Genomic DNA, 25,041 nt, shown 5'->3' with positions numbered 1-25,041 from the left:
AGTTTTGACTTTGCCAAATTAGGCCGCCTTGTAGGCGTGTGGAGACTTATAGCCATTGATGCTTGACTAGGGGATTCTGGAAATTATGCAAATACATTTTCCTTGATTGGACAAGGTAAACAATGCCTCTTTTTGCTACCTCGAAAGACTGCTCACTTAACGTCAAGCATAACTTTCAGGAAGCGTAATAACATGAAGAGGGTACGTTTAGAATAGTTTTGACACAGTCTTATACGTAAAAAGAATAACAATTCAATTAAAAACATATGTCTGTAAACCCTGCTTATAAGAAACCTTACCTAATGAGTGCCTGGAAACTCCACAAACCATTTCACTGCACGATGGAGGCTATCATAGCGTTTATACACCAAGTTGAGCTGAGATTCCCTTATGACGCATGTTAATGGAATCATGTACATTACCACCATTCCATTCACTTCTCAGCAGCAGAGCATATCTCTCCCAGTCCTACCGATGGAATCATGGGGGGAGATTTATCATAAGTCTCTTAGAGCAGAATGTTGACCATGGCAACCATTCAGGGCTCAGTTTTAATTTTCCCACAGCTGTTTATAAAATTAAAGCTGAGCTCTGATTGGATTAGAACAGTTTTACCCTACAATCTATGGGTGAGATTTTCCATCAAGTTTTTAAGGTCCTGCCTCATGATCTGTAAAGCACTAGTGACTAGTGAATATGATGGTACTATTTAAAGAATTATTTTATTGTCATGTGGACAGCTGAAAAGAGTTATTCAGGAGACTCTTCAAATTGGAAGTTGCAAGTTGTATAACACCTTTTTCCTCCATAGCATTTGGCAACGCACAGGTGATATAAGCCATTTTCTCCTTCAGATATGAGTATCGTGTGGAAATGGTACATCAGTCTTCTAATGATCCAGCTAAAAACATCATTAGGGAGTTTGCATCCGATTTTGAAGTAGGCGAGTGCTGGGGATACAACCGCTTCTTCCGCCTGGACTTACTGGCTAATGAAGGCTATCTGAACCGTGCAAATGATACCGTCATCTTAAGGTATGTGAGTAACTTGCTTGCATTTCACTTTTATATCCTTTCTTCTAGTGTTACAAAGTTAGTTATAAGATTTATTTCCCTTTTACACTTGGAACACACATATTATTAAAAGATGAATAATATACACAGCTGCTAGATATGCAGTCTACTTCCTGTGATTTATAATTGTTGTGATGGGTATAACCCATTAAAAGATTGTACATTGCTAGGTTATACCCTGCCGTTTATTTATAATAAGCAAGGGCTTAAAGGGGTTGGCCACTTTACCTCATGTTATTTGTAATGTGTTTATAAGTGTTGGAGGCAGGGTATTAGATCATTAACCAATATATATCTATTAAAAGTTCTGCACCACTTTCTTCATATGTAAAGTGAAGCCTCTTTTCTTTTACCTCATCAGTCAGACATTCCTGTCCATAAAATGGCTGAAAATGGAAGGTCTTGTGATCTCTAATTGGCAATTGTTCACAGACAGTTAGAGATCACATAACCCTCCATCTGCAGCTATTTTATGGTCAGGAATGTCTGGCTGATGAGGTAAAAGACAGGAGGTTTTACTTCACATATCAAGAAAGCAGAGCAGAACTTTTAATATTTGTATATTAGTAAATTACTTAAAGAGAACCATCAGGCAAAATAACCCCCCTAAACTAAATATATTTTCATAAACTGCCATTAGAGAGCATTGCCTCTATCCCTTCATTGTCCCTCTACATGCCTGTAAACTTAAGCAATGAGGCCCTAAAACTGTATGCAAATGACCTGTGAAATGTCCAATGAAGCATTAGCATATTCAATAAGCTGTCCAGCTTATTCATGAGTGGGAGGCACAGCCACACCCCCAGTGCATGACTGACAGCCTCTACAATGATGTGAGGCTGTATAATGATGTGCTTCCTGGTGCTGGCGGCCCCTGCAGCCTGTGTGTGTATAAGAGAGATACAACAGCTCCAGGCTGCAGCCATGTTATAGCAGAACATGTCAGATACTTGTGTAGCTGATGTCTGTGTCTCTGTGTATTGGGAGGATGCAGCATGTCAGCAGATGCAGCACACACACTAGCAATGCTTTAGTATACATTACACACAGACATGAGCAGGGGGAGGAGAAGGGAGGGATAACAGGGGTGACATCACTGCCTCTGACCATGTGACTACCCTCATTTACATAATAAAGAATAGATTATTTTATAATGATTAACGTATGAAATAACTAGATAATGGCTGGGATGGGATCCATGTGAGCTTCTCCAACAGGTAGTAGTGACAGGACAAGTGACAGAGACCTGATGACAGGTGTCCTTTAATAGCCTGCTCCCCCACACTTACACACACATTACAAATAACATAAGGTAAAGTGGCCAACCCCTTTAATCTCTTGGCTGATGTGGAGAATGAAGGGACTTAAAATACTTATTAGTGCCCTTTCCCATTCTATCACTCCATTATGGCCACAGGCAGTAAGGGGGTATTCGATAGCTCAATTAGAGGGACACTTCCCCCACTGACCAAATTTTCCACTTTAAACTACTAGCACCCTTGGTTGGGGTATGAAATGACCTTTTTAGATTTATGTGAAATCTTGTCCATTTACCTATAAATAAACACTCACCGGCCACTTTATTAGGTACACCATGCTAGTAACGGGTTGGACCCCCTTTTTGCCTTCAGAACTGCCTCAATTCTTCGTGGCATAGATTCAACAAGGTGCTGGAAGCATTCCTCAGAGATTTTGGACCATATTGACATGATGGCATCACACAGATTTGTCGGCTGCACATCCATGATGCGAATCTCCCGTTCCACCACATCCCAAAGATGCTTTATTGGATTGAGATCTGGTGACTGTGGAGGCCATTTGAGTACAGTGAACTCATTGTCATGTTCAAGAAACCAGTCTGAGATGATTCCAGCTTTATGACATGGCGCATTATTATCCTGCTGAAAGTAGCCATCAGATGTTGGGTCATAAAGGGATGGACATGGTCAGCAACAATACTCAGGTAGGCTGTGGCATTGCAACGATGCTCAATTGGTACCAAGGGGCCCAAAGAGTGCCAAGAAAATATTCCCCACACCATGACGACACCACCACCAGCCTGAACCGTTGAAACAAGGCAGGATGGATCCATGCTTTCATGTTGTTGACGCCAAATTCTGACCCTACCGTACGAATGTCACAGCAGAAATCGAGACTCATCAGACCAGGCAACGTTTTTCCAATCTTCTACTGTCCAAATTCGATGAGCTTGTGCAAATTGTAGCATCAGTTTCCTGTTCTTAGCTGAAAGGAGTGGCGCCCGGTGTGATCTTCTGCTGCTGTAGCCCATCTGCCTCAAAGTTCGACGTACTGTGCGTTCAGAGATGCTCTTCTGCCTACCTTGGTTGTAACGGGTGGCAATTTGAGTCACTGTTGCCTTTCTATCAGCTCGAACCAGTCTGCCCATTCTCCTCTGACCTCTGGCATCAAAAAGGCATTTCCGCCCACAGAACTGCCGCTCACTGGATGGTTTTTCTTTTTCGGACCATTCTCTGTAAACCCTAGAGATGGTTGTGCGTGAAAATCCCAGTAGATCAGCAGTTTCTGAAATACTCAGACCAGCCCTTCTGGCACCAACAACCATGCCACGTTCAAAGGCACTCAAATCCCCTTTCTTTCCCATACTGATGCTCGGTTAGAACTGCAGGAGATTGTCTTGACCATGTCTACATGCCTAGATGCACTGAGTTGCCGCCATGTGATTGGCTGATTAGAAATTAAGTGTTAACGGGCAGCTGGACAGGTGTACCTAATAAAGTGGCCGGTGAGTGTACATCCTCCAAAGTCATGTGAAAATGTTCAGAGAACAGTTTTTGCCTGAGATAAATCACTATTTTAAGAAAGCTGCAGCACTTCAGAGGACCTAGACACATACATTTGGTGTCTTGATAAAGATGAGAATCTCCTCTTTCAGATTGCACCAGGCTTATGTTTTGTGGTCTATAGAAGTGGATATATAGCCAGCTAAAGAAATAGGTGGGAACTGGATCTTTATGCGTAACTCGCATTTTCAACTTAGTAGCTGATTTTAGTGAGTTTTTGCAAATTATGCCAGAACACATAAGAGGGAATTCTACTCTTACTCTGCTTGAGGGGACCAGTAGGATAATGGGGTAAAATCTGATGAAAGCTTCCCATAAAGTGAAGTGCCACTGTGGTGGAAAAAGCTGTGGATCATAGTAGGTGAGAACATATCATTTTTCACTCCACTCGTGGTTTGGACACCGAAAACTGCATCTTAAAAACTGAACATGTGAACAGGTGACTGACAAACTAAATGTGAATGTTGTGATGGGAAAACCCCTCTGTCTTAATTCAGCTGGCATATACATACATTTCTTCAATTGCATGTTCAAAAAAAAAAGTCCCTGTGTGAACATAATTTCCCGTAAATGTAGTAATATTAGTTACAGAGGACAGCTGTTTTTGGGTATAGTGAAGTGATTGCACAAAGAAACAATTAAATTAAATGTGAATGGCCAGTTGAGAATACCCCTTTAATTTATTGGGAGCATGAGCAGGTTTCTTTTTCTATGAGCTGTCAGTGGATATAGAACAGAAATCTTATTTACACATACTGATTAAATAATGAAGAAAGGCAGGGGAGAAAGGACATTGGAACATCTTTTTTTTAATGTAGTATATTAAAAAGTTTACAATTATCATCAACACTATCAATTTTAAAAATTTTGTCTGAAGTTTTGTAACGCTTTAAAGGAAATCAAATCATCAAAATCATCATGATAAACCAGGGACACTTACTCATAGATACAAGCACTGTGACTGGTAATGTTCTTCCATCACTCCTGCACTCCTGTCTTGAAGACTTATAACTGGGTAGTAGCTGGAAGTCAACACACACTTTCTATTATATTCCAGGGGTTAGTGGTTATATTATTATTTGCAGTTAAGCAAATGTCAGAAGAATAGTAAAGAGAATTGTTACTTTAGAGTCTAAAAAAAAATTACTGAGCTCCTTTTACCTACTAAAGATTCTCAGTGAGCAGCAGGTCATTAAGACTCTGTAATATATGGTGCTTTCTTGTAAAAAGATATTTTATCCAACATTTTCACTGTCCTCTATAACTGTGTCACATTAACTGCTACTTCAAGGTTCACCCCAAAAAATAATAGTTATTTTGTTTGTTCTGAAATATGTTCCTTTTTTAGTTAAAGGACACCAGTCATCAGGTCTCTGCCACTTGTCCTGTCACTACTACCTGTTGGAGCAGCTCACAATGATCCCATCACAGCCTTTTATCTAGTTATTTCATACATTATTCATTGTAAAATCATCTATTCTTTATCATGTAAATGAGGCTGGTCACATGGTCAGAGGCAGTGATGTCACCCCTGTTACCCCTCCCCTCTCCCTGCTCATGTCTGTGTGTAATGTATAGTAAAGCATGGCTAGTGTGTGTGCTGCATCTGCTGACATGCTGCATCCTCCTAATATACAGGTGAGAGACACAGACATCAGCTACACATGAATCTGACATGTTCTGCTGTAACATGGCTGCCTGGAGCTGCTGTATCTCTCCTATACACATACACACATGCACACACAGGCTGCAGGGGGCGTGGCCATCAGCACCAGGAAGCACATCATTATACAGCCTCACATCATTATACAGGCTGTCAGTCATTCACTGGGGGTGTGGCTGTGCCTCCCACTCATGAATAGAGTGGACAGCTTGAATATGCTAATGCTTCATTGGACATTTCACAGGTCATTTGCATACAGTTTTGGGACCTCATTGCTTAGGTTTACAGGCATGTAGAGGGACAATAAAGGGATAGAGGCAATGCTCTCTAATGGCAGTTTATGAAAATATATTTAGTTTAGGGGGTTATTTTGCATGACGGGTTCTCTTTAAGTTGAACTTTACCTTCCAATGTAAAACAGATCTGTGTGTCTCAGAAAAATAGGAGATTTAATGTAGTCATTCCTCTCCAGATTCCAGGTTCGTTCTCCTACATTTTTCCAGAAGAGTCGGGACCAGCACTGGTACATCTCTCAGCTGGAGGCAGCACAGACTAGTTACGTACAACAGATAAACAACTTAAAAGAAGTAAGCCATGTGTATTGTCTGCACTAAAACCGCAAGAATGGCAACGCACCCAGCCCCAATTATTTTTCCTTCACTCACGGAGGTGCACGGAGAAGCATGAAACTCGCCAACAACACGGAATATAATAAAACTGCATTTTTAATAAACTACATATTAAAACTGAGTACTGACAGGGACGCACAGACATACCAACGCATTTCAACAGAATTGTCTTAGTCAGGCTAATGCGATTCTATCTAAATGCGTATCTGTGCTATGGCTGTGTGTCCCTGTCAGCACTCTTTTTATTTGAATATAGTAAAGTATCATGGTTTTAATGTGTATCCTCTAAGAGTGCCAGAATTGCCTTTTTTGTACTATGTGTATTGTCTTTCCTGTTTTTCTTTAGTATAGTGTTTAGTCCCTTCAGGGAGTGGTATCATGGATTTGGTTTTACATATGAATGTGCGCACACACCCTACAGGTTGTTATTCTCAACTTCTATATTCAAATGCCATTATATTTTTATAAGCACATGGCACTAATAATACCAATTTAATGTTTATTCACAAAATATAAATACGTGATATGTGCATGCAACCGTATACATTTGCAGCACTCCTGCAACTGTCTTTAAAAATGTTTGACTAAGTCGTGGGTGAAACTCAACACACGCTTTCCTTAAAGGAATGAGAGGGAATGCTTGCACATATCCTGCAAATACCCCTATAAGGCCTTACTGTTGTGATATCACAATACGGGAATCATTTATTTTGTGTTATAGAGACTTGCTATTGAACTGTCAAGAAACCAGAAATCTAGAGGCATATCCCCACCAGACTCTCATCTCAGCCCCCAAAATGATGAATGCCCAGAAGCCAGGGCCAAAAAGATGGAAGCAAATCTAGAGAACATTCCTTTACCCTCTCCAAGGGAGGCTGAAGAGGATGAGGATAAAATCCTTCATGATGTCTTTAATGTAAGGACCTTCTACCTAAGAAACAGATAAGCCTCAGTGTGGTTCTAAAGTATGTTTATACCGTCTATGTGTATCCTGTATGGGCAGGCACCCATTTACTTTGTTACTTTGTTTGTGTTAGCAGCAAGATCTCTCTGATGGGGATTTGGATGGTGATTTGGCTGGGGACGATGAAGTAAACCATTTAGAGGGAAGCTGTTCATCTGCCAGTTCAACCGCCACCAGCAACACAGAAGAAAATGATATAGATGAAGAGACCATGTAAGTATAATGCAACATTGATATTTAACTTCTTTAATATATCAGTAGTTATAGTGGATATCTGCTTCCTTCTGCATTTTTGACAACATCCACTGTTACTTCCAACTTATTCCTTTCAGGTCGGGTGAAAATGACGTGGAATATGGCAGCAATATGGATTTGGAAGAAGGGGAATTGATGGAGGATGCAGCTGCTTCTGCCGGAGCCTCAGGTAAGACTTGAAACAAACCAAACGTGTAACATTCTCAAAAATCTTAACAAGAGGAGTTCCTCTGCCAACGCACGTTACAGACTGTTCCAATTTCAGCTTTTCAAAGCGACCAGCGTGTGACTTTTCATCACCTGAGAGTACAGTAGCGATCAATTGGATCCACACAGAGTTGCCACTTCTATATACTGTTTTTCCCGCGGCTTTGTATTTTTCTCATTGTATTGTTAGCTGACTATAAATAGGACCTCAGGACATGTCTGCCCCTTTTCTCCATATTGTTTGCTGCACAAAAGCATAAATCGGTAGGTAGCCAATTCTCAGCTTCCTCTTTTGCTTACATGTTCTAGAATGTTTGTTTTGTGTCGTGTTTAAAAGCTGCATAATCTCTCCATATTCAGATACTTGAGGTTTAAGATATAGTCCTCTTAGTAGACGAGGAGCGCAGAAATGTTTTAACAGAACTGTAATTTATTGACAAAAACACTTCAGTAGAATGAAAACAACCTGCTATTGGTTGGAGTGTGATCTTTCTAAATGTAATAGAAAGTGGCAGTAGAGCGTCATGTGTGGACTTGACCTTTGAGTCATGCGCTATTTATTACTGCAAATGAAGCGAAATATTCTAGGAATAACAAGTTGCGTGCCAATCGCTGGATGGAGGTACAGCTGCTAGATCCACCATGTCCGAGTTGTCAATGGAGCAGTGGATGAGGATTCACACTGCCATTCTATTTAACATGTACTACTCTACAGTAGTCTGTACTAATCTCCATTAATCTCATAGATGGTAAATACAGTAGTACTAGACCTACTTACACCTCCCCTTCAGGTCACAGTTGGCTTCTGTGGATAAGAATAACTTATTAATATATGCCTCTTTTAATATGCATTGCAATAGTCTAATAGGACACTCTCATAAACATGTAACTGAACAGCACCTAAATTTTCCCTGTTTTTCCTTTTATAATTCAGCAAGCAGTCATACCTACAGCAGCAGCAGAACCTCAAGGCGCGCTGGCAACAATTTAAGTGCCTCTAGCAGCAGTAGTTTGTTGGACCTGGATCCTCTTATTCTTATCCATTTACTGGACCTTAAAGACCGTAATAGCGTGGAAAATCTTTGGAGTCTGCAACCAAGGCCTCCTGCAACAATCTTCCAGTCTTCAGGTATTTTATAAAAGCACAACATACAATAAGTTAAAACTTTTCAGTTGTTTCACTATTGAAGACTGCTCTGTTTTTCTGGTGGTGGTACTTAAAAGAAATCTACCACTGTTTTATAGCTGTATTCACTCTAAATGCTACTGGGTAGCTCCCAGGAGGGTAAATACAGCTACACGTTAATTAGAAGTTCTTCTCTTGTAGTTTGATTAAGAATTAAAGGAAACCTACCAGTTAGAATGGCAGGGGTAAGCAGTAAGTACCGAGCACCAGCTCAGGGTGAGCTGGTGCCGGTGCTTAGTTTCGTTAGTGTTAATAACCGCTGTATCGCGGTTTTAACACTGTTTAAACTTTAGAGCAGAAGAGGCTTCGGCGCTGCGCGCGACCGTGCACGCGCAACGTCTCCGGCATTTCCTATGTAGGCGCGCGCAGTGCCGAAGCCTCTTCTGCTTTAAAGTTTAAACAGTGTTAAAACCGTGATACAGCGGTTATTAACACTAACGAAACTAAGCACCGGCACCAGCTCACCCTGAGCTTGTGCTCGGTACTTACTGCTCACCCCTGCCATTCTAACTGGTAGGTTTCCTTTAATCTTTATGTAAATCAAGTGCAAGTGCTCTTGGGGGAGACACCAGAGCCTCTTCCAGCCTCTGGAGCTCAGAATTTTTTATGCACCCTGATGAACTTTTCTCACTGGAGGACATGTAAGAGCCGGAGACCAGAAATGTGCACTGATGACTCCCCCAAGAGCACTTGCACTTGATCTCCTAGATATGTTTTTTGATCATTTTTGTATTGCATTTTTTGTGGGATGAGAGGGTTTTTAATTTTTTTTTTTTTTTTTACGGCACTCGCTGTGCAGGTTCAATAAAGATGGTCGTTACAGATGAGGCAATATCATATGTGTAGAGTTTGTGTGATTATTCCCCCTCCACCCCCCAAATTATATGTAATGGGGCACTATTGGAAATGAATAAGCGATCATCTGATTGCTTGTTTGTTATTATACCCTCCAATACTGATGTATTGTAGGGTATTATCACTTTTAGCCTATGCAGATGCATAGGCTGACAGTGTATAAGATCCCATCAGTGTGACAGGATAAGAGACTCTCACTATGGACATGGCAATGATAGACCCCAAAGTAATTTAAAATCCTGTGATCAGAGAACACTCCGACTGTGGGTGTTACAGTAGGGTGCTGAGAAGGTTCACTGCAATCATCCGCTCAGTGGGAAGGGGTTAAAGGAGAGATTAAATATCTTAAGTGCCATCGCACATAATCTCCCTGCTGTGTCCTTTGCCTGTGCTTACACGCAGCATGTCATTTCTCTCTGATTGGTGGAGCTGTGATCACATGCCGCATCGAACTGCAAGAAATCCTGGTATTGAACAGTTTTGCTTCTTTGAAAACCAAAAAGGTACTGAAATTTCAATGCATCCTGCAGCCCTAAAAAATGCCTAGTTCTAAAAAAGTAATTTTTCTTCTCACTGAGGTAGACCCCTCTTAAAGAAAACCTGTCACCCATAGTTTCGGCACAAGGAGCTGCTTACTAAGCGGTCCAATGTATTCATGAGGGGGCAGGGTTGGGGCGCGGCAGTCACCGCCGCCCTATGGAGCGGAGAGGCAGCCCCCTCATGAATGCACTGTACCCCGCCGCAGTGTTAGAAGGATAACGTTACCGGAAACCTCCGGTAACGCTATCTAACCATGTGGCGTTTGTTCAAGCAAGAGTGCCGAAAATTTTGGGTGACAGGTCCTCTTTAATGTTTCAAGGCAGGGCATTATAAGCCCCCCTGTGGCTTCTTTGATGACTGCCGCATGACCCAAGCGGGCCGGTCTGGGGAAAAGGCAGCGCCTCGGACTGCCCCCTCATGAATACATCGGACCACTTTGCGAGCTTACTATAGTAAGCAGCTCCTAGTGCCGAAATTATGAGTGACGGGTCCTCTTTAATGTTTCAAGGCAGGGCATTATAAGCCCCCCTGTGGCTTCTTTGATGACTGCCGCATGACCCAAGCGGGCCGGTCTGGGGAAAAGGCAGCGCCTCGGACTGCCCCCTCATGAATACATCGGACCACTTTGCGAGCTTACTATAGTAAGCAGCTCCTAGTGCCGAAATTATGAGTGACGGGTCCTCTTTAATGTTTCAAGGCAGGGCATTATTAGCCCCACCTGTGACTTCTTCGCTTATTCTATCACTCAGCAGTCACTGTCTGGGCCTAATGAAATCCTACAGCTGATTATTAGCGTATGCCTAGCTAAACCACTCAAGGTTGCTCCATGCTACCCTGATGCTGCAGTTCAGATATTGCAGCTTTATTCCATCTTAGGCCTCATACACACAAAGTTTTTTCCACATTCTTATGTATGACTGCATGTGCTGCAAAACTGAGTAGGTCCTATTCTACTGCCATCAGCCTATAGGCGGACCTCACATTCTGATAACATGTGGGCCATGTTGTGTGCAGCCCATAATATACAATTGTGCATGTCTCCTTACTTTACAATGGAGTGGACTACAGTTATTCATGTTAAGGAGGAGTCCTGTTTTAGGAGTGGAGAGTCGGCCTCCACCCCCTCTGACTACAGAGGTCTTATATTCAGCTTCCCATGACTATGGGAAGTATGGGGCATAAACCATACTGCTATTTGTGTCTCAGCCCTCAACCATACAGCACATTAGTGTGATAAGGCCTCACTTTACTGGGGAGAAGTGTGTAATTTTATCACATGTGTTTATAGAATGAGATCTATTCTTGTTTTTTTTTTTTTTTTTCTATAGGGGAAATGATTGTGCAGCTGATGAAGGGTTTTGTTCTTCCCACTCCTTCAGATGCCGCCCCCAGCATCTTGTGAAGTGTCAGCCTTGCACTGTGATTTGGGCTTATTTACATGCCAGGCAGCTGCAAGTGTAAATGATTGCTAATCTCCACAATGTTCTTGCTTTGCAGTAAATCAGGCTTGAATTGCTCCAATCACAAGGTCACTCCTAGCATTTATTGTGACAGACAATAAAACCATAGAACATTTCATCCACACTTTGCTTGACTTTTTTTCTTGATGCTGTTAAACGCTTAAATCAGCAGAAGGTTCTTTAACTTTTTAACTTGACTTGTAAATAGCTACAGAAATAAAAGAGAAAGGAATATGAAATAAAAATGGGTGGTTTCGTAGTTTTTACATTTATTGTATTTTAAAAATGATTTTATTTTATTTTTTTGTATGTTAAAACTTTTAGCAATAAGGAGTGGGTTAATAGTCACTGGCACTTCAGACAATGTACTTACAGAGTTATAGGTATGGACCCTCTGTCCTGTCATTTTCACTATTACACGATCAAAGGACATCTACCATCAGTTCCTCGTGACTTTTCTTAAAATTATAACTATGCCGCGATAGCGGAAATATAGAGTTATTAAAGTTATGCCACTGTGTCAACCGAGCACCTCAGGGAGCCTGGTATTTTAATTTATGCACGCCACTCAAGTGCATAGAGCACGGATTGGGCAGGACCGCTAGCTCTATGAGGGGAGTGCATGAATTAAAATATAGGCTCCCTGAGGCGCTCGGGTGACATAGCCTAAGCCACCCCAGTTTTATTAGCATACGCTTTAAGATTTTATATTTCCGCAATCGCAACATTTAGAGTTATAATAATAGAAGTTCTGAGGAACGATTTAGCTCAGGAACTTATTAGGACACATCTACCATCAGTACACATTTTAAATCCTTCAATTAGATTTCACTTACCTCCCCTTCTTGGGTGGACATGTATAGATCATGATATGGCTTTTTGTGTCTGTGTGTGTTAGGGATGGGTGCATCTGTGTGAAACTTTTTTTACTTGATGTTTTTTTCTTTTTTTTCCAGCATCCTGTTCACGCAAAGACAGAGACGCAAGGCAACAGTCCTCCTGGCGTGTGTCTCCAGATTTGAAGATGCTGAAGAGGTACAAGTCCCAGGTCCTTGAGGTGCGCAGCAAGCTTTCAGCTGTGAAAAGCCAGATCTGTGAAGTCAGGAGCAATAATTCTGGGCCTAATGAAGGCCAAGTAAATGGTAACGGGGAGTTGGACACTTTAGCAGCAGGAAGCGGAGAAGGATGTAGCAAGTTACAGGAACTTGGAATGGAGTTACTGAGAAAATCTTCTCTTGCCAGCTGTTACGTGAGAAACTGTAAGTATGACAATGTTTTGTACTTGACTAGCTATGTATGCAGAAAATGTGTATATTTGTGTATGGAACAGTGTTCTATAAGATACATGTTATATGACAAAGGCCACTATTCACTTATGGTGCTCTTAAAGATACCCATTGACATGAATCCCTTAGATGCTTTGGCTCCTGTATATATTATATTCGTAGGATTCTTTCTCTTAATATCTTAGGGTTTAACTTGTAGTTACATCATAATAAATCTATTTTTTCCTACATTTTCTTCATGCAAAAGGGTTATAATTATTCTAATGAACAGTTGGCTGTTAGTGCTCACGGAATAGACTGTTACTAGGGACAACTGGCTATTTTGCCATATTTCAGAATTTTACTCTGCAACAAATGCTTCCAAGTAGCCAGAAATAAAAGTAATTATATTAAATGTGTTCCTGTTCTGCAATTACTTTTTTACTTCAGTGTTTTATAAAAGTATTTCACATCAAGACTATAAAAATTATTAATAAGATGTTTAGTCCTTTAAAAGGTTTTTTTTCTAACCTCTTTGAATATACATTTCTAAACCACCTATGCTAAATCATGACAAAGAAACAGGCATATATTTACCTTTCTCCTGCTCACCTGCAATGAGGGTTATACAGTTCCCTGCTAGTCATTTTTAGTAGTGATGTTTTCAACAAAACTCGGGTACTCTTGGTCCCTACATTGTTTGAATAAATCCACACTACTATTGTGTGCTCTTAGACCGCCTGTGGTCTGTTGTGTGTGGCCCGTATGTCATCTTTATGCAATGTCCACAATAAAGACTGCCTGACCGGCAAACATGTGCAGGCATAGGACCTGCTACATAATTTGTGGCTGTCTGAGTACACACGGGGCTGTGGAAACCGGTGTGCATGAAACCATGGAGATGCATGGGGCTTTGTGCCATTGAAACAACAGCTAAAGATTGTGTGCATGTAGCCTAAATTGCATCACCTGTAGCGCTCACACAAGCTCCTCAGCTCCATTTACTACAGGATATCTTTGTCAGCTTGTTGGGGGAAGCCATCTGCTTTTGACATCTAGTGGTATTACCCCTTTAGCTCTTGTTCTTCAATGCCAATTGTTACTCCCTGGTATTTATATTTTATTTTTCCTTGTCACCAGAATTTGCAAGCAGTAGTACATTAAAGTGCAAATAGAGGTTTTCCAGGTTTGCCCATAATGTAAACTGATAATTTTTAGGCTGGTGGCATGGCGTTACTGTTTCTTTGTAAATTACTTTTCCAGAAAGGCTGCCTGTCTGGTGTGAAAACATGTACAGGCGGTCCCCTACTTAAGGACACCCAACTTGCATACGACCCATTGTTAAAGACAGACCCCTGGGCCGACTGTGGTAAAGCTCTCTGAATGCTTTACTATAGTCCCAGACTGCAATGATCCCACATCTATTTTGGGAACCGTGGCATGGTAACCCCCTTGCTGCAGCAGTGCTGAACGGAAAGTCTGCCACATGTACATGCCACTCTGCACTGCCATAAAGTGCAATGGTCAATGGTCGTCTATGGTCAATGCTCCAATAGTGTTGAAGAGTGCCTGGGGGAAGGGGGTAATGGGTCACTGTTCCCAAGGTGTGGGTCCAGGAGGTACAACCTGCATCTGTCATCTATTTTTCGCATATTCGGTGTAAATGGCATTAAGCGGTTGATGGCAAAACTCTTTAACATGCTGTGAATTCTAAACCTTCAGCAAAGTCCTTTTAAGATGCATATTTTTCCCACATCATGTGAGTGCAATTGCTGAACATCGCACTTATAAAGGATCTGTGCTTGGACAATCAGCGCTGCTGTATTATATATACATGATCTGTACATGCAGGTAGTTACAAAGGTCACCTTCTTTGGGGACTGGAGAGCCACAGCTCACTCAATGACACCACTGGCCTCTTACAGATATGTCCATGATATAACTGCTCCCCTATTCCCGTAGCAGCTGTCCTCAGCTTTCAGGGGATCATGGGGCCACAGCTCTCTGAGGGACAGCCCCAGCCTCTCTTAGATATTTCCTATCAGCTTCTGGGCGTATTATTGGATTCCAAGGGACAATAAAGCCACAGTTTACTCTGGGACAGCCTCAGCCTGCCAGCACTGCAGTCTATATTGATATGATGGAGGGGCATGCCCTTTGATAACTCTTCTACTAAGTCCCAAGCTCAGGAACGGCCTCCGTTGTGCAGATGGCTCTCATGCTACTAGTTGTACAATGTCCTGACTGCAGCTTTCTGCTGCTAATACTGCCCATATCTTGCTGCTTATTCATGAACTGTATTCTGTGCAGCTGCTCTCATTGAAATCACAGGGGAAGAGCCTCATTCTGATTTATCCACATGGAGCTTTTTTCAAGGAGTAAAACTGTCTGTACAAGCGTCTAGGATGCTTATACGGGTTTTTATGCAACATCTTCCCCCAATATGTACATGTCAATAACTACCTTTATAACCACATCAAGGATTGTAAACCAAACACGCCAACATACTGGTGTGTGCCCCCTCTTTAGCTTCTTATGCCCTGGTTTTTACAAAAAAGGCTTTTAAAAATGTGCAAAAGTAAATAAAACCGGCGCACAGAGAAGACCGGCCGCGGCGGGGGACATCGGCAGCGGGGGACATCAGCAGCGCCAGACGAGGTGAGTACATATTTATTATGTTTAAATAGCCCGCCCCAGCATTGCCCTCGGTAATTTTTAAAACCTGGAAAACCCCTTTAATGGACCCTGGAGCCCCTTAGGCTCATTTGCATAATGTTTAAAGACATTTTTTTCCTTAAAAACAAGGGCATAAGAAGTTAATAGAACAGCAGATCCTGTCAGAGGGGGTGCACACCAGTATGTCTGTATGTTTGGTTTACAATCCTTGGTGATTGATATCCTTTTAAATGTTTTGTAGGTCATGTAAGAACAACATGTGAATGTTGTTATGTTTAAGGTAGGGTTTGCAAGTAGGAAAATCTGTGATTTTCATGAGTGTTGCTCTACGTATTATGCATTTATTTAATGTTTTTTAGCTACTACCAAGAAATGTAATTCTCCTAAACATTCAAGAAATAGTGAAAGGACAGGAAGTCTTTCCTTACGAAGAGCAGTTGACAATGGGGACAATAATCATCGTTCTAAAGGAGAATGTCAAGCTCCTTCTGAAGGTATTATCTTGTTTTTGTTTGAATAAATCCTTTACTTGTAGAGTCTAGTCCAAAAAGAGGACAGGATTTATGCATTTTTACAAACTCACATTAAAGAACTTGTTCCAATTCTCAGTATATCTTTCCTTCCAGTATACTAATGCAGAGTTGTCCTGTCTTCAGTCTGTAGTGGTAACAAGAACAGCAGCAGACATGGTTCACCAAGATCTCTTGGAAATGGAAGTCCTGAGATGCCATCCAGCTCTAAAGCAGAAGACAGGCAGCCTGACCTCCTTAGTGCTGAAATCCAAGCCATGTGCTTGGAAAAATCCAGGAAAATTGTCACATTGGGGTAGGTCAGCCTAAGATGGTTGTCTGTTTTGGAGCTTCATTTTAGCAGCATCTTATTGCAATTCTCATTTCCATTCTGTTATTTGAAAACCTGTATTAAAAAAATGATATTTCCTACTAATTGCCACAAAAATGACTATGCAAGAGAATATGTATAACAAAAGATGGCCAAAATGGATCCGCCTCCTTGCTGCCATTTCCTGTCATCAAAATATTACTTTGCTCCTGTAGAAGAAGGGATAAACACATTGTACGGTTTGTACATCTACAGTTTCTGTGTTTGAGGACCGTTAACCTATACTATATTATTTTGGTAAGGGGATTGTTGTAGTGCACATTGGCACTCCTAGCCATCAGCTGTGCCTGGTAAACTCGAGAAACAGTTATACAGGCAGTCCCCGGGTTACATACAAGATAGGGTGTGTAGGTTTGTTCTTAAGTTGAATTTGTATGTAAGTCGGAACTGTATATTTTATCATTGTAATCCCAGCCAGAACTTTTTTGGTCTCTGTGACAATTGGATTTTAAAAATGTTGGATTGTCATAAGAACCAGGAATAACAATAAAGCTTCACTGCAGACGCCTGTGATAACTGTTATAGCTGATCATTGTAGCCTAAGACTAAAGTACAATAAATATCCAATATCCAGAGGTCCGTTTGTAACTAGGGGTCGTATGTAAGTCGAGTATTCTTAAGTAGGGGACCGCCTGTATTCCATATTGTGCTGCAGCTTTACATGCTATGGATTAATACATAAAACCTGTATTTTCTTTACAAAGGTCTAATTCTAAAGGGTGGAATGGAAAAGATACTGTACAACCTGGAAGCTTGGACAGCGACCAGGATGCAGGGGAAATTAACCCTATGATATCAGATGGAGCTTCATCATATCCAGATGAAGGTAAATTCGTGTTTATCTCCAGGGTTGGGATTCAAATTTTTAACAGGCTTCCTTATTTTTAAGCAATAAATTGACAATCAGGCATCATAATGTCTCCTGTCACAGGCCTGTATACATTGTCCAATTATGACTGTATCCAATTATTGCTGAGGAAATAATGGTATCCAACTGACAGTTAGCTTGCCCACAGGTCCCATGATGCCTTGTGTCCTCTCTAAAAGTAATTTAGCATTAAATCCACAAGTAAATCCATGAACACTGCACAGTGCACATACAGGATGCATATGGTGACTAGCCTGGCACCTTCTATCACATGCGAAAAAGTTGTAGAAATGATAAGTAAACCAGTTACCTAAAGTCTACAGCATGTGCTGTGTGACCACTGAGGGTTAATAGCTTGACTGCAGGATCTGGCAGGGAAGCAGCACCGGGTGCAGAGAGAGACGGGGAAAGTTCTGTAGAATCAGACTGGAATGGAGAGACTGATGGGGGACAGGGGAGATCTTGTACCTCACTATTCTGTGCTGGAGACATCTGTATCCACGGTCTTGACCACATCCAGCTCTGCTACATACACAGTAGTGATGCATTGTTCACGAACAAGCCGATGGCTCACTTAACCCAGTCCCTAACCAGCTCACCATGCCCCCTTTACTGAGGGGTATGACAAAGAAACTACTGGATATAGGTAACTAAGATAAACGGCAAAGTTGTTTTACATCCCAAGAGCTATTGATTTGTGAAAGAAAACCTTAGTTAGTCTTTAACTATCGAGTGACAGTTTTCAAGCTTCATGGATACTTAAATTATCGATGTGTATTGCTGCTGTAGCTATATACGTTAAACACTTCCAAACATTGAAAAGCAAGCAAAACACACCTTCAAAACAAAGTATAATAAAATAGAATAATTATGGAATAAAATAAATAAAAAGCACATCAAAAAATTTTTTTTTCCATGTTTATACTGTCCTACTTTCTTAATGGCTCAGCGAATGTGACGTAGAAACAAAAATCTGTTACTGCAAAATCTGCTCCTGCTCGAAACACGTCAGTCTGGACTATGTATGCTGTTCTTATTTCTAACATATATAAAATTGAAGTTTTACATCGTGGACACGCTGTGCTGGAGGATCTTTTCCTTTCTTCATAGCGCTCCAACAGTAGATTCACTGAAAGGGTTCCTATCCCTGATAGACCATTAGGAAATCAAGCCACACTTTATTTTTTATGAAAATGTTATTGTTTATGCGGCAAAATAAAATTTCTGTGCAACGTTTCAGCAATATCTTGCCTTTGTCGAGCACAAATGCCGCTACACAAGGAGGAAAGGAGATGGATGTCAGAGTAATTGGATTCAGCGCTATGCGATGTGCATGCCTGTGCTAGTAAAAGAGCGCAATACAACTAGCACAGACATGCACATCGCATAGCGCTGAATCCAATTACTCCGACATCCACCATCTCCTTTCCTTCTTGTGTAGCGGCATTTGTGCTTGATAAAGGCTAAAGATATTGCTGAAACGTTGCACAGAAATTTTATTTAAAGTGTGCCTGGATTTTCTAAAAGCCCTTAGGTTTGTGTTAATGTTAGTTCAGCCTAACGGGTTATAATTTGACTGGTTCACATGGTTCTGATGGGTCATATAAGTTCATATCCTGAAATAATTCTATCCGTTTCTTGACACATGTTTTCTCCTCCATTTTGAATGGTAATCTTACAGCCCCGTTGGGCGGCTGGAGAATACGGTAGCTGGCATGTGGTGAGTCACAGAGCTACTCAGTGGGTATTTGGGAATAATTGCTAACTGCATCTATTGTTTGCTAGCTGTTCTCACGACAAAAGTCTTGATTTTTGTAAGTGATCTCTAACACAAAAGTGCTTTATTTTTCGTATTCTTCCATCCCTGTGCGCATTTCCATTTCAATGACTGATGGCTTGTAGTAGAGAACGTATATTAAGGTGCCAGCATCATTCCTTATCTGCAGCTTGTGAAAAGTGTGTAGGAGTTGGCATTTAGAGAAGGTCTTTCAGTGACATGGTATAAGAGACGTTTTTCACGCTTAGTCACTGCTGCGTGATCTGCTCTACTGTACCATTTAGTCTCATTTACAAGATTAGCAGATTAACATGTTCACTGCTAGGACTATTACTGACTCCTTTGTGGCGTGATCCACTCTGTGATGGAAATATGAATATGACGTGCTGCTGTATTGTGGATGTGTGGCCTGCCTCTTCATTCTAAGCCTTTTTTACTTTCTTCCTCCATCAGCGGGTTTATGCTCCAAGCATGTTCTCCACATATTGCCAGGAATGAGTAGCGACAGTGACATTGAGTGTGACACTGAAAATGAGGAGCAAGAAGAAAGTATTACCTGTGGCAGCTTCAGTGACACTTTTACAGCACAACCCTCTGGTGATGGTAAGTTCCTTTTGTTGTAATATCACACACTTCTTATCTCAAATTGTTCCATTTTGTATTATCACCATAGCTGGAATAAAGAATACATCATTGCATCGGGTCTAGTGAGCTCTAGTAGTATTACCTTGGGTCCCGTTTAATTTTATGTGTATAGTTTTCCATGGATGCCTATTGAAGTGTGTACAGATTACAATGAAATGAAAGCTTTCCTTGCCACCTTATGACTATATGCGGTACTGCAGCTATGGAATTTGTTCAGCCTTATTAGGTAGATCCGAAATGGCAGGTTTACATTAAGGCAGATCCGGTGGCAGGCTCCTCTGATAAATGCCATTGGAGCCCTTTTTAGGGCTAATTCTTCAGTGCCCGATATGTTTGTAAATTTTTTATTGCCCTCATATGCAAATTAGTGAAAAAGGCTACTGGGGCACGGAGTAGCTGTAGCTGAAGCTACACACCCCAACTACTCGACACCCCACTAGCCTCTTTCGATCCTCTTACCTTATCTTCTGCACGCACTTGTCCGCGCTAGAGCTGGCAGCTCTGCATACAGGATTAAAGGAGGCTACTGGGCATGTATTAGCTACGTTGTGTAGCTTCAGCTCCGGCTATTCCACACCCCAGTAGCCTCTTTCACAAACTTGTATATTTGGGCAATAAAAGATTAACAAATGTATCGGCACTGAAGGATTAGCCCTAAAAAGGGCTCCAATGGCATTTATTAGAGGAATCTGCCACCGGATCTACCTTAATAGGTACATCTGAGATGGTAGGTTTCCTTTTAAGCTGATTTTATTATCATTTTAAGTGCAGCTGTTATAATGTTGAAATCCATAACATGCTCACATTTTAAATGAAATCAACCATGAAAATCCATCATGATATACCAGGGGCATTTACTCATAGATCCAGGCACTGTAACTGTGGTAATCGTATATTTATTATTCATGGTTACCTTCTAAAATTATGCTAATGAGTCTGTGATCTGGCTTTACAGATTGTTACACTCTCTCCCTTCCCCCTTAAGTCCAGTGATCAAGAAGTACTTACAAATGCTGAAAGAGCAGGGGGAGGGTGTGACATTGTAACAGCACGGAAGCCCTCTGGTAGTATAACTTTTAAAGTTGATTTTGGAAAGGAGGAGGTCATAAATAGCAAATATAAGAAAATTGCCACAGTCACGGTGCCTGGATCTATGAGTAAACCCGCTGGTCTGTCATGCTTGGTTACCATGGTAGATTTCCTTTAAAGGAAACCTACCATTTCAAATGGTCGGTGTAAGCTGTAAACACCGAGCACCAGCCCAGGGTGCGCACGCAGTGCCAAAGCAGTTTCTGCTATAAAGTTTAAAAAGTGTTAAAACCGCGATACCGCGGTTTATAACACTAACGAAACTAAGCACCGGCACCAGCTCACCCTGAGCTGGTGCTCGGTGTTTACAGCTTACACCTACCATTTGAAATGGTAGGTTTCCTTTAAAGAGAACCTGTCGTTTACATGGTGACATGTTGGAATAACCGATGCCATATAAGTGGGGGAAGGGATAGGGATGAGTGAGGCGGAAGGGAGGAGGCATCAATTTGTCTCTGGCACAGGCCATTGGAGCAGGCCTACTTAGGACTTGCCACACACTGCCGGCCGGGAGGTTCTTTTTAATTACCCCCCCCCCCCTCACCACCAACCGTTTCTTTATCCCTCTTATACTTACCTCCTCACAGGAGGTAGTTTGTGGGAAAAAAATACCTCTTTGTTTAGTCAAAGGTCCATGGTCTTGTATGTCAAGGATTAGTGGATAGTTGATAAACCGCAGGTCTGTAAGCCAATCGTTCTCTTCACTGGATTAGTTGCCATCTTTCATGTTTTGTTCAATGTGTGTTGTTCCCTCATGTAGATCAAGGCTGTACCTTTCCAGATGACAACAATATAAGCGCAGAAGACCTTCATTTTGCTGCTGGAGACAATGGTGGAAGGTAACATATATTTGTATCTGCCAATCCTATTATTTTCTTAGTTTGTACTATATTTCCAGTAGCCATGAACTAACACAATATACTACTGCAGTACCAATGGAAGCAGTGACATTAGTGAAGTTTGTGCACACAGACAATATGGATTGTTTTCACAAATAAGTAGCTACCTATAACAGTCATTCCTTTGTATGTGGCATTTTATCTCTTTACTACGTGCTGGTTATATGGATCTCTGTGCTGTGGAACAGCTACCATGCTGTATAGCTGAGGTGACCAGACTATACAACAGGGAAGTGTTTAAGTGCAGGTTTCCCTCCCCTACTTACTCCATGCTGTGCACAAGTTGTACATGGTGACAGCTGCCAGGATAGTTCACATTATAGATCCTGCATATACTGATTTATGCGGGGCATCATAGGAAGTGAGGCTGTATTTCTCTGTTGTTAAGGATTTCTAACCGGTATAACAAAAGCAAATGACACCATTGTGAGAGGCACAATATGGGATTCATTTGCGGGGACTTGGGTTTTATTGCCAGTTTTATAATTGCCCCTGCCAACACTGCTGCCTCTGACCTCTTAGTAAATTCAGGCGCAGTCTCTGCCAGGTCTGACCTGGTGGAGTTTTCTGCTATAGTATCCACCTGTTGAGGTCCAGTGGTACACTTTTACATGGATATGATCTTTACTTATGTTAAACATATCATCCATAACAATTTCACAAGTCTTGAGTAAATGGGGAGACTCTTGTAAGTGATTCAGTGCATTGAAATATATTACTCTTTTAATGGTAAGGAGGGTGGGAATATGTTCTTCCCATGCTGTTTCCATCTAGTCTCGATAATATAGATAACTGTGAGCTTCACTTTGTTCATTCATTTCATCTCTTTGTATTTTTATGCTTTGCCTAGGTAATCTGTGTGATCATTTGGGACATCTTCAACAGAGCTGAATACTGAAACCACCAAACACTAGAATACTTAGGGCTATATCCAGCCTGCTGTAACTTCCTTATATAAGAAAGGATGCCACTCAGCACTTCAAGCAAGCTTTTGATTGGGAAAGGGTTCATAAACAGTAAATATGCAGAAATAGACATTGTTTTCTTATGCTTAATCTAGTGCATCTATCATCAGCCATTGGGCATGTGCTAAACTTCATACCTATCTATTATCACATAGGACTAGATGGTTGTCCCAGCTGCACATTGTGGGTGATCTATGAATATAACATATTGTAAAATGCTGATAATCTACGCCAACTAGTCAGATGCTAACTTTTTGACTATTCAAGGATATACCTTATTGTGTCACATTAGTACTCACCATCTCTTAAGTAGTTGTGGGGCTCAACACAGAGAAATGTCTGTTCTCTAACATCTGGATGGCTACCACAAGTGTGTGATCTATATGTTACTATTAAGAACATGTCATTTTTACATGTTTTGTCTCCAGGCGTGGGAAGGCAATAATGAAATACTTATCTATGTATATATTTTGAAAAACACTTTTACAGACATAATGGCATTATTAAGAGATAGGTGCTAGAAGACTACCTGCAATAAATCCGCTTACAGCCTGGTAATCTGTATCCACAATCCTTCAGGTCCACACTGGTGCCGTGACCCGTTGTGTTTAGTGACACATTTTATTTTGCTGGATATACAACTGCGCGCTGACACATGTATGCAAATCTAAACCATAAAAGAAGAGGTAGAAAGATGGTCTACTTGGATGCTTGTAAACATGTCTCCTTACATAGTAGATGGTAAACGTAATTTGTTCTACATTAATGTGGTCTGTGCACAGATTTCAGGATTTGTGTCTATGATAACACATTGTTTATGTGCACTCTTCTGGACCAGCTTATTTACATATGTTCATAAAACTTTAGCTGTGTGTTAAGCTCTAGGGTTGGTCTGTAATATTTATACTGTTCTAGGCACACACCTTTGATTCCAGAGAAATTCCAGCAGCAGACATGTATGGCATGTGTAACTCTTCATCCCTGACAACTCGCATGATTTACTGCAGACAGGCAGGAGGACAAAGGAGATCAGCTTTGCCCTCTACTTTTGACTTGTACTAAGGACATTGAGAGCCAATGGACCTCAGTTATTGTGATTAGTAGGGGTTACCCCAGTTTTCATCCAAACTTGAAAAATACCTTTTAAGAGCATGTTCACTTGATGGATTTTTCGAAGACCCTTCGTGCAAAAAAAGAAAAAGTTGTGTCTTATATTCCATGTGGATTCCTCTTGAAATATAGGACATTGAAAGTGCTTTAAAGTATGTCCACACAGCAGAATTCATAGTGTTAATATATGTCTGCCTGCAACATGTTAAGAATGTCTATAGATCCTGTGTAAGGAAGTCATTGTCTAGGTGCACCTTGTCCAATTAGTCATAATAAGCATATTTTATTGTTATACATCATTGTGATTCACTTTCATGATATAGCTAAATATATATATCTGTTACAACACATTAATAGAGTTGTATAATATCTATAAACTCATGTTCATTCCATTTCACAGGCCGCTCCAGTTAGCGATAGTGCATAGAATACGGAGATTATTAAGCTCTTATATGAAGTTACTGCCCACATCCAAAAGTAAAAATCCACATCATTGTCCTCATACTTATTCACATTCAGCCTGGTTACTAAATTATTTATTTTATTGTTATAAAGTATATATATTTAAATGCTGAATATAATATTAAGCAGGAGTATAACAGTAGGAGATAGAAGAACAGTCGTTGGTGTTTAAAAAAAAAAACTGTAATTTTAATTTTTCTTTTTAATTTAAAAGGCTGTTGACATGTTTGTGACCAAGTGAGCGATGACATTGCCAAACCTCTTGCTGCTGTTTGCTTTGTTACTGTTGCCTGATATAATGGTACATGTATAACTTAATGTGATTCTTACCTATTTAAACTGTCTAGTCATGTCCACTGTCCTTTTATGTGTTTTTTTTTTTTTTTTTTTTTTTTATTTTTAGTGAAACTTTGTTGCACTTTTTGTTAATAAAATTAATTCTTACACCTTGTCTTGGTACATTGTTGCTTGGAAGTAAATTGTTAAAGCAATAAATCTGACAGACATACCCATCAATTGATAGAATGAACTATCTTCTTGAAATGGGGGGGGAGGGGGGTTCTTCTTTCTCTGCCAACTATACAACTTCCCTTACATGCACTGAGGTTGTCTGATTTACAGGCCCACACTTGTTACAACTGAAATGATAACCATAATATACATTTCATTGTCATATTTGCTGGTCAAACTGAAGTTATCAAACCCTGCCTTAAAGCAGTATATAATCCAGA

The 25,041-nt window shown here is 40.8% G+C and overlaps 1 protein-coding gene across 2 annotated transcripts in view; it reads left to right on the top strand.

Annotated features, from left to right (window-relative positions):
- Positions 1-24,826, top strand: part of TRIM37 (tripartite motif containing 37) — a 78,962-nt gene extending 54,136 nt beyond the window's left edge. The window contains exons 13-25 of one of the 2 annotated variants that reach the window (XM_072136286.1): positions 855-1,034; positions 6,031-6,145; positions 6,909-7,103; positions 7,228-7,364; positions 7,484-7,575; positions 8,548-8,742; positions 12,611-12,913; positions 15,955-16,089; positions 16,252-16,420; positions 17,200-17,321; positions 19,594-19,743; positions 21,635-21,713; positions 22,624-24,826. In XM_072136286.1, the coding sequence (XP_071992387.1) occupies positions 855-1,034; positions 6,031-6,145; positions 6,909-7,103; positions 7,228-7,364; positions 7,484-7,575; positions 8,548-8,742; positions 12,611-12,913; positions 15,955-16,089; positions 16,252-16,420; positions 17,200-17,321; positions 19,594-19,743; positions 21,635-21,713; positions 22,624-22,627 (1,876 nt within the window). In that variant the 3' untranslated portion in view covers positions 22,628-24,826. Of the gene's footprint in view, positions 1-854; positions 1,035-6,030; positions 6,146-6,908; positions 7,104-7,224; positions 7,365-7,483; positions 7,576-8,547; positions 8,743-12,610; positions 12,914-15,954; positions 16,090-16,251; positions 16,421-17,199; positions 17,322-19,593; positions 19,744-21,634; positions 21,714-22,623 lie in introns of both variants that reach the window. The other variant, XM_072136285.1, reaches the window with a different exon arrangement.
- Positions 24,827-25,041: the final 215 nt, after the last annotated feature.

Source organism: Engystomops pustulosus, chromosome 2 (assembly GCF_040894005.1).
Source record: "Engystomops pustulosus chromosome 2, aEngPut4.maternal, whole genome shotgun sequence".
NCBI classification, from domain to species: Eukaryota; Metazoa; Chordata; class Amphibia; order Anura; family Leptodactylidae; genus Engystomops; species Engystomops pustulosus.
Note: the sequence above shows the minus strand (reverse complement) of the source record. Positions and strands in the feature narration are given on the sequence as shown.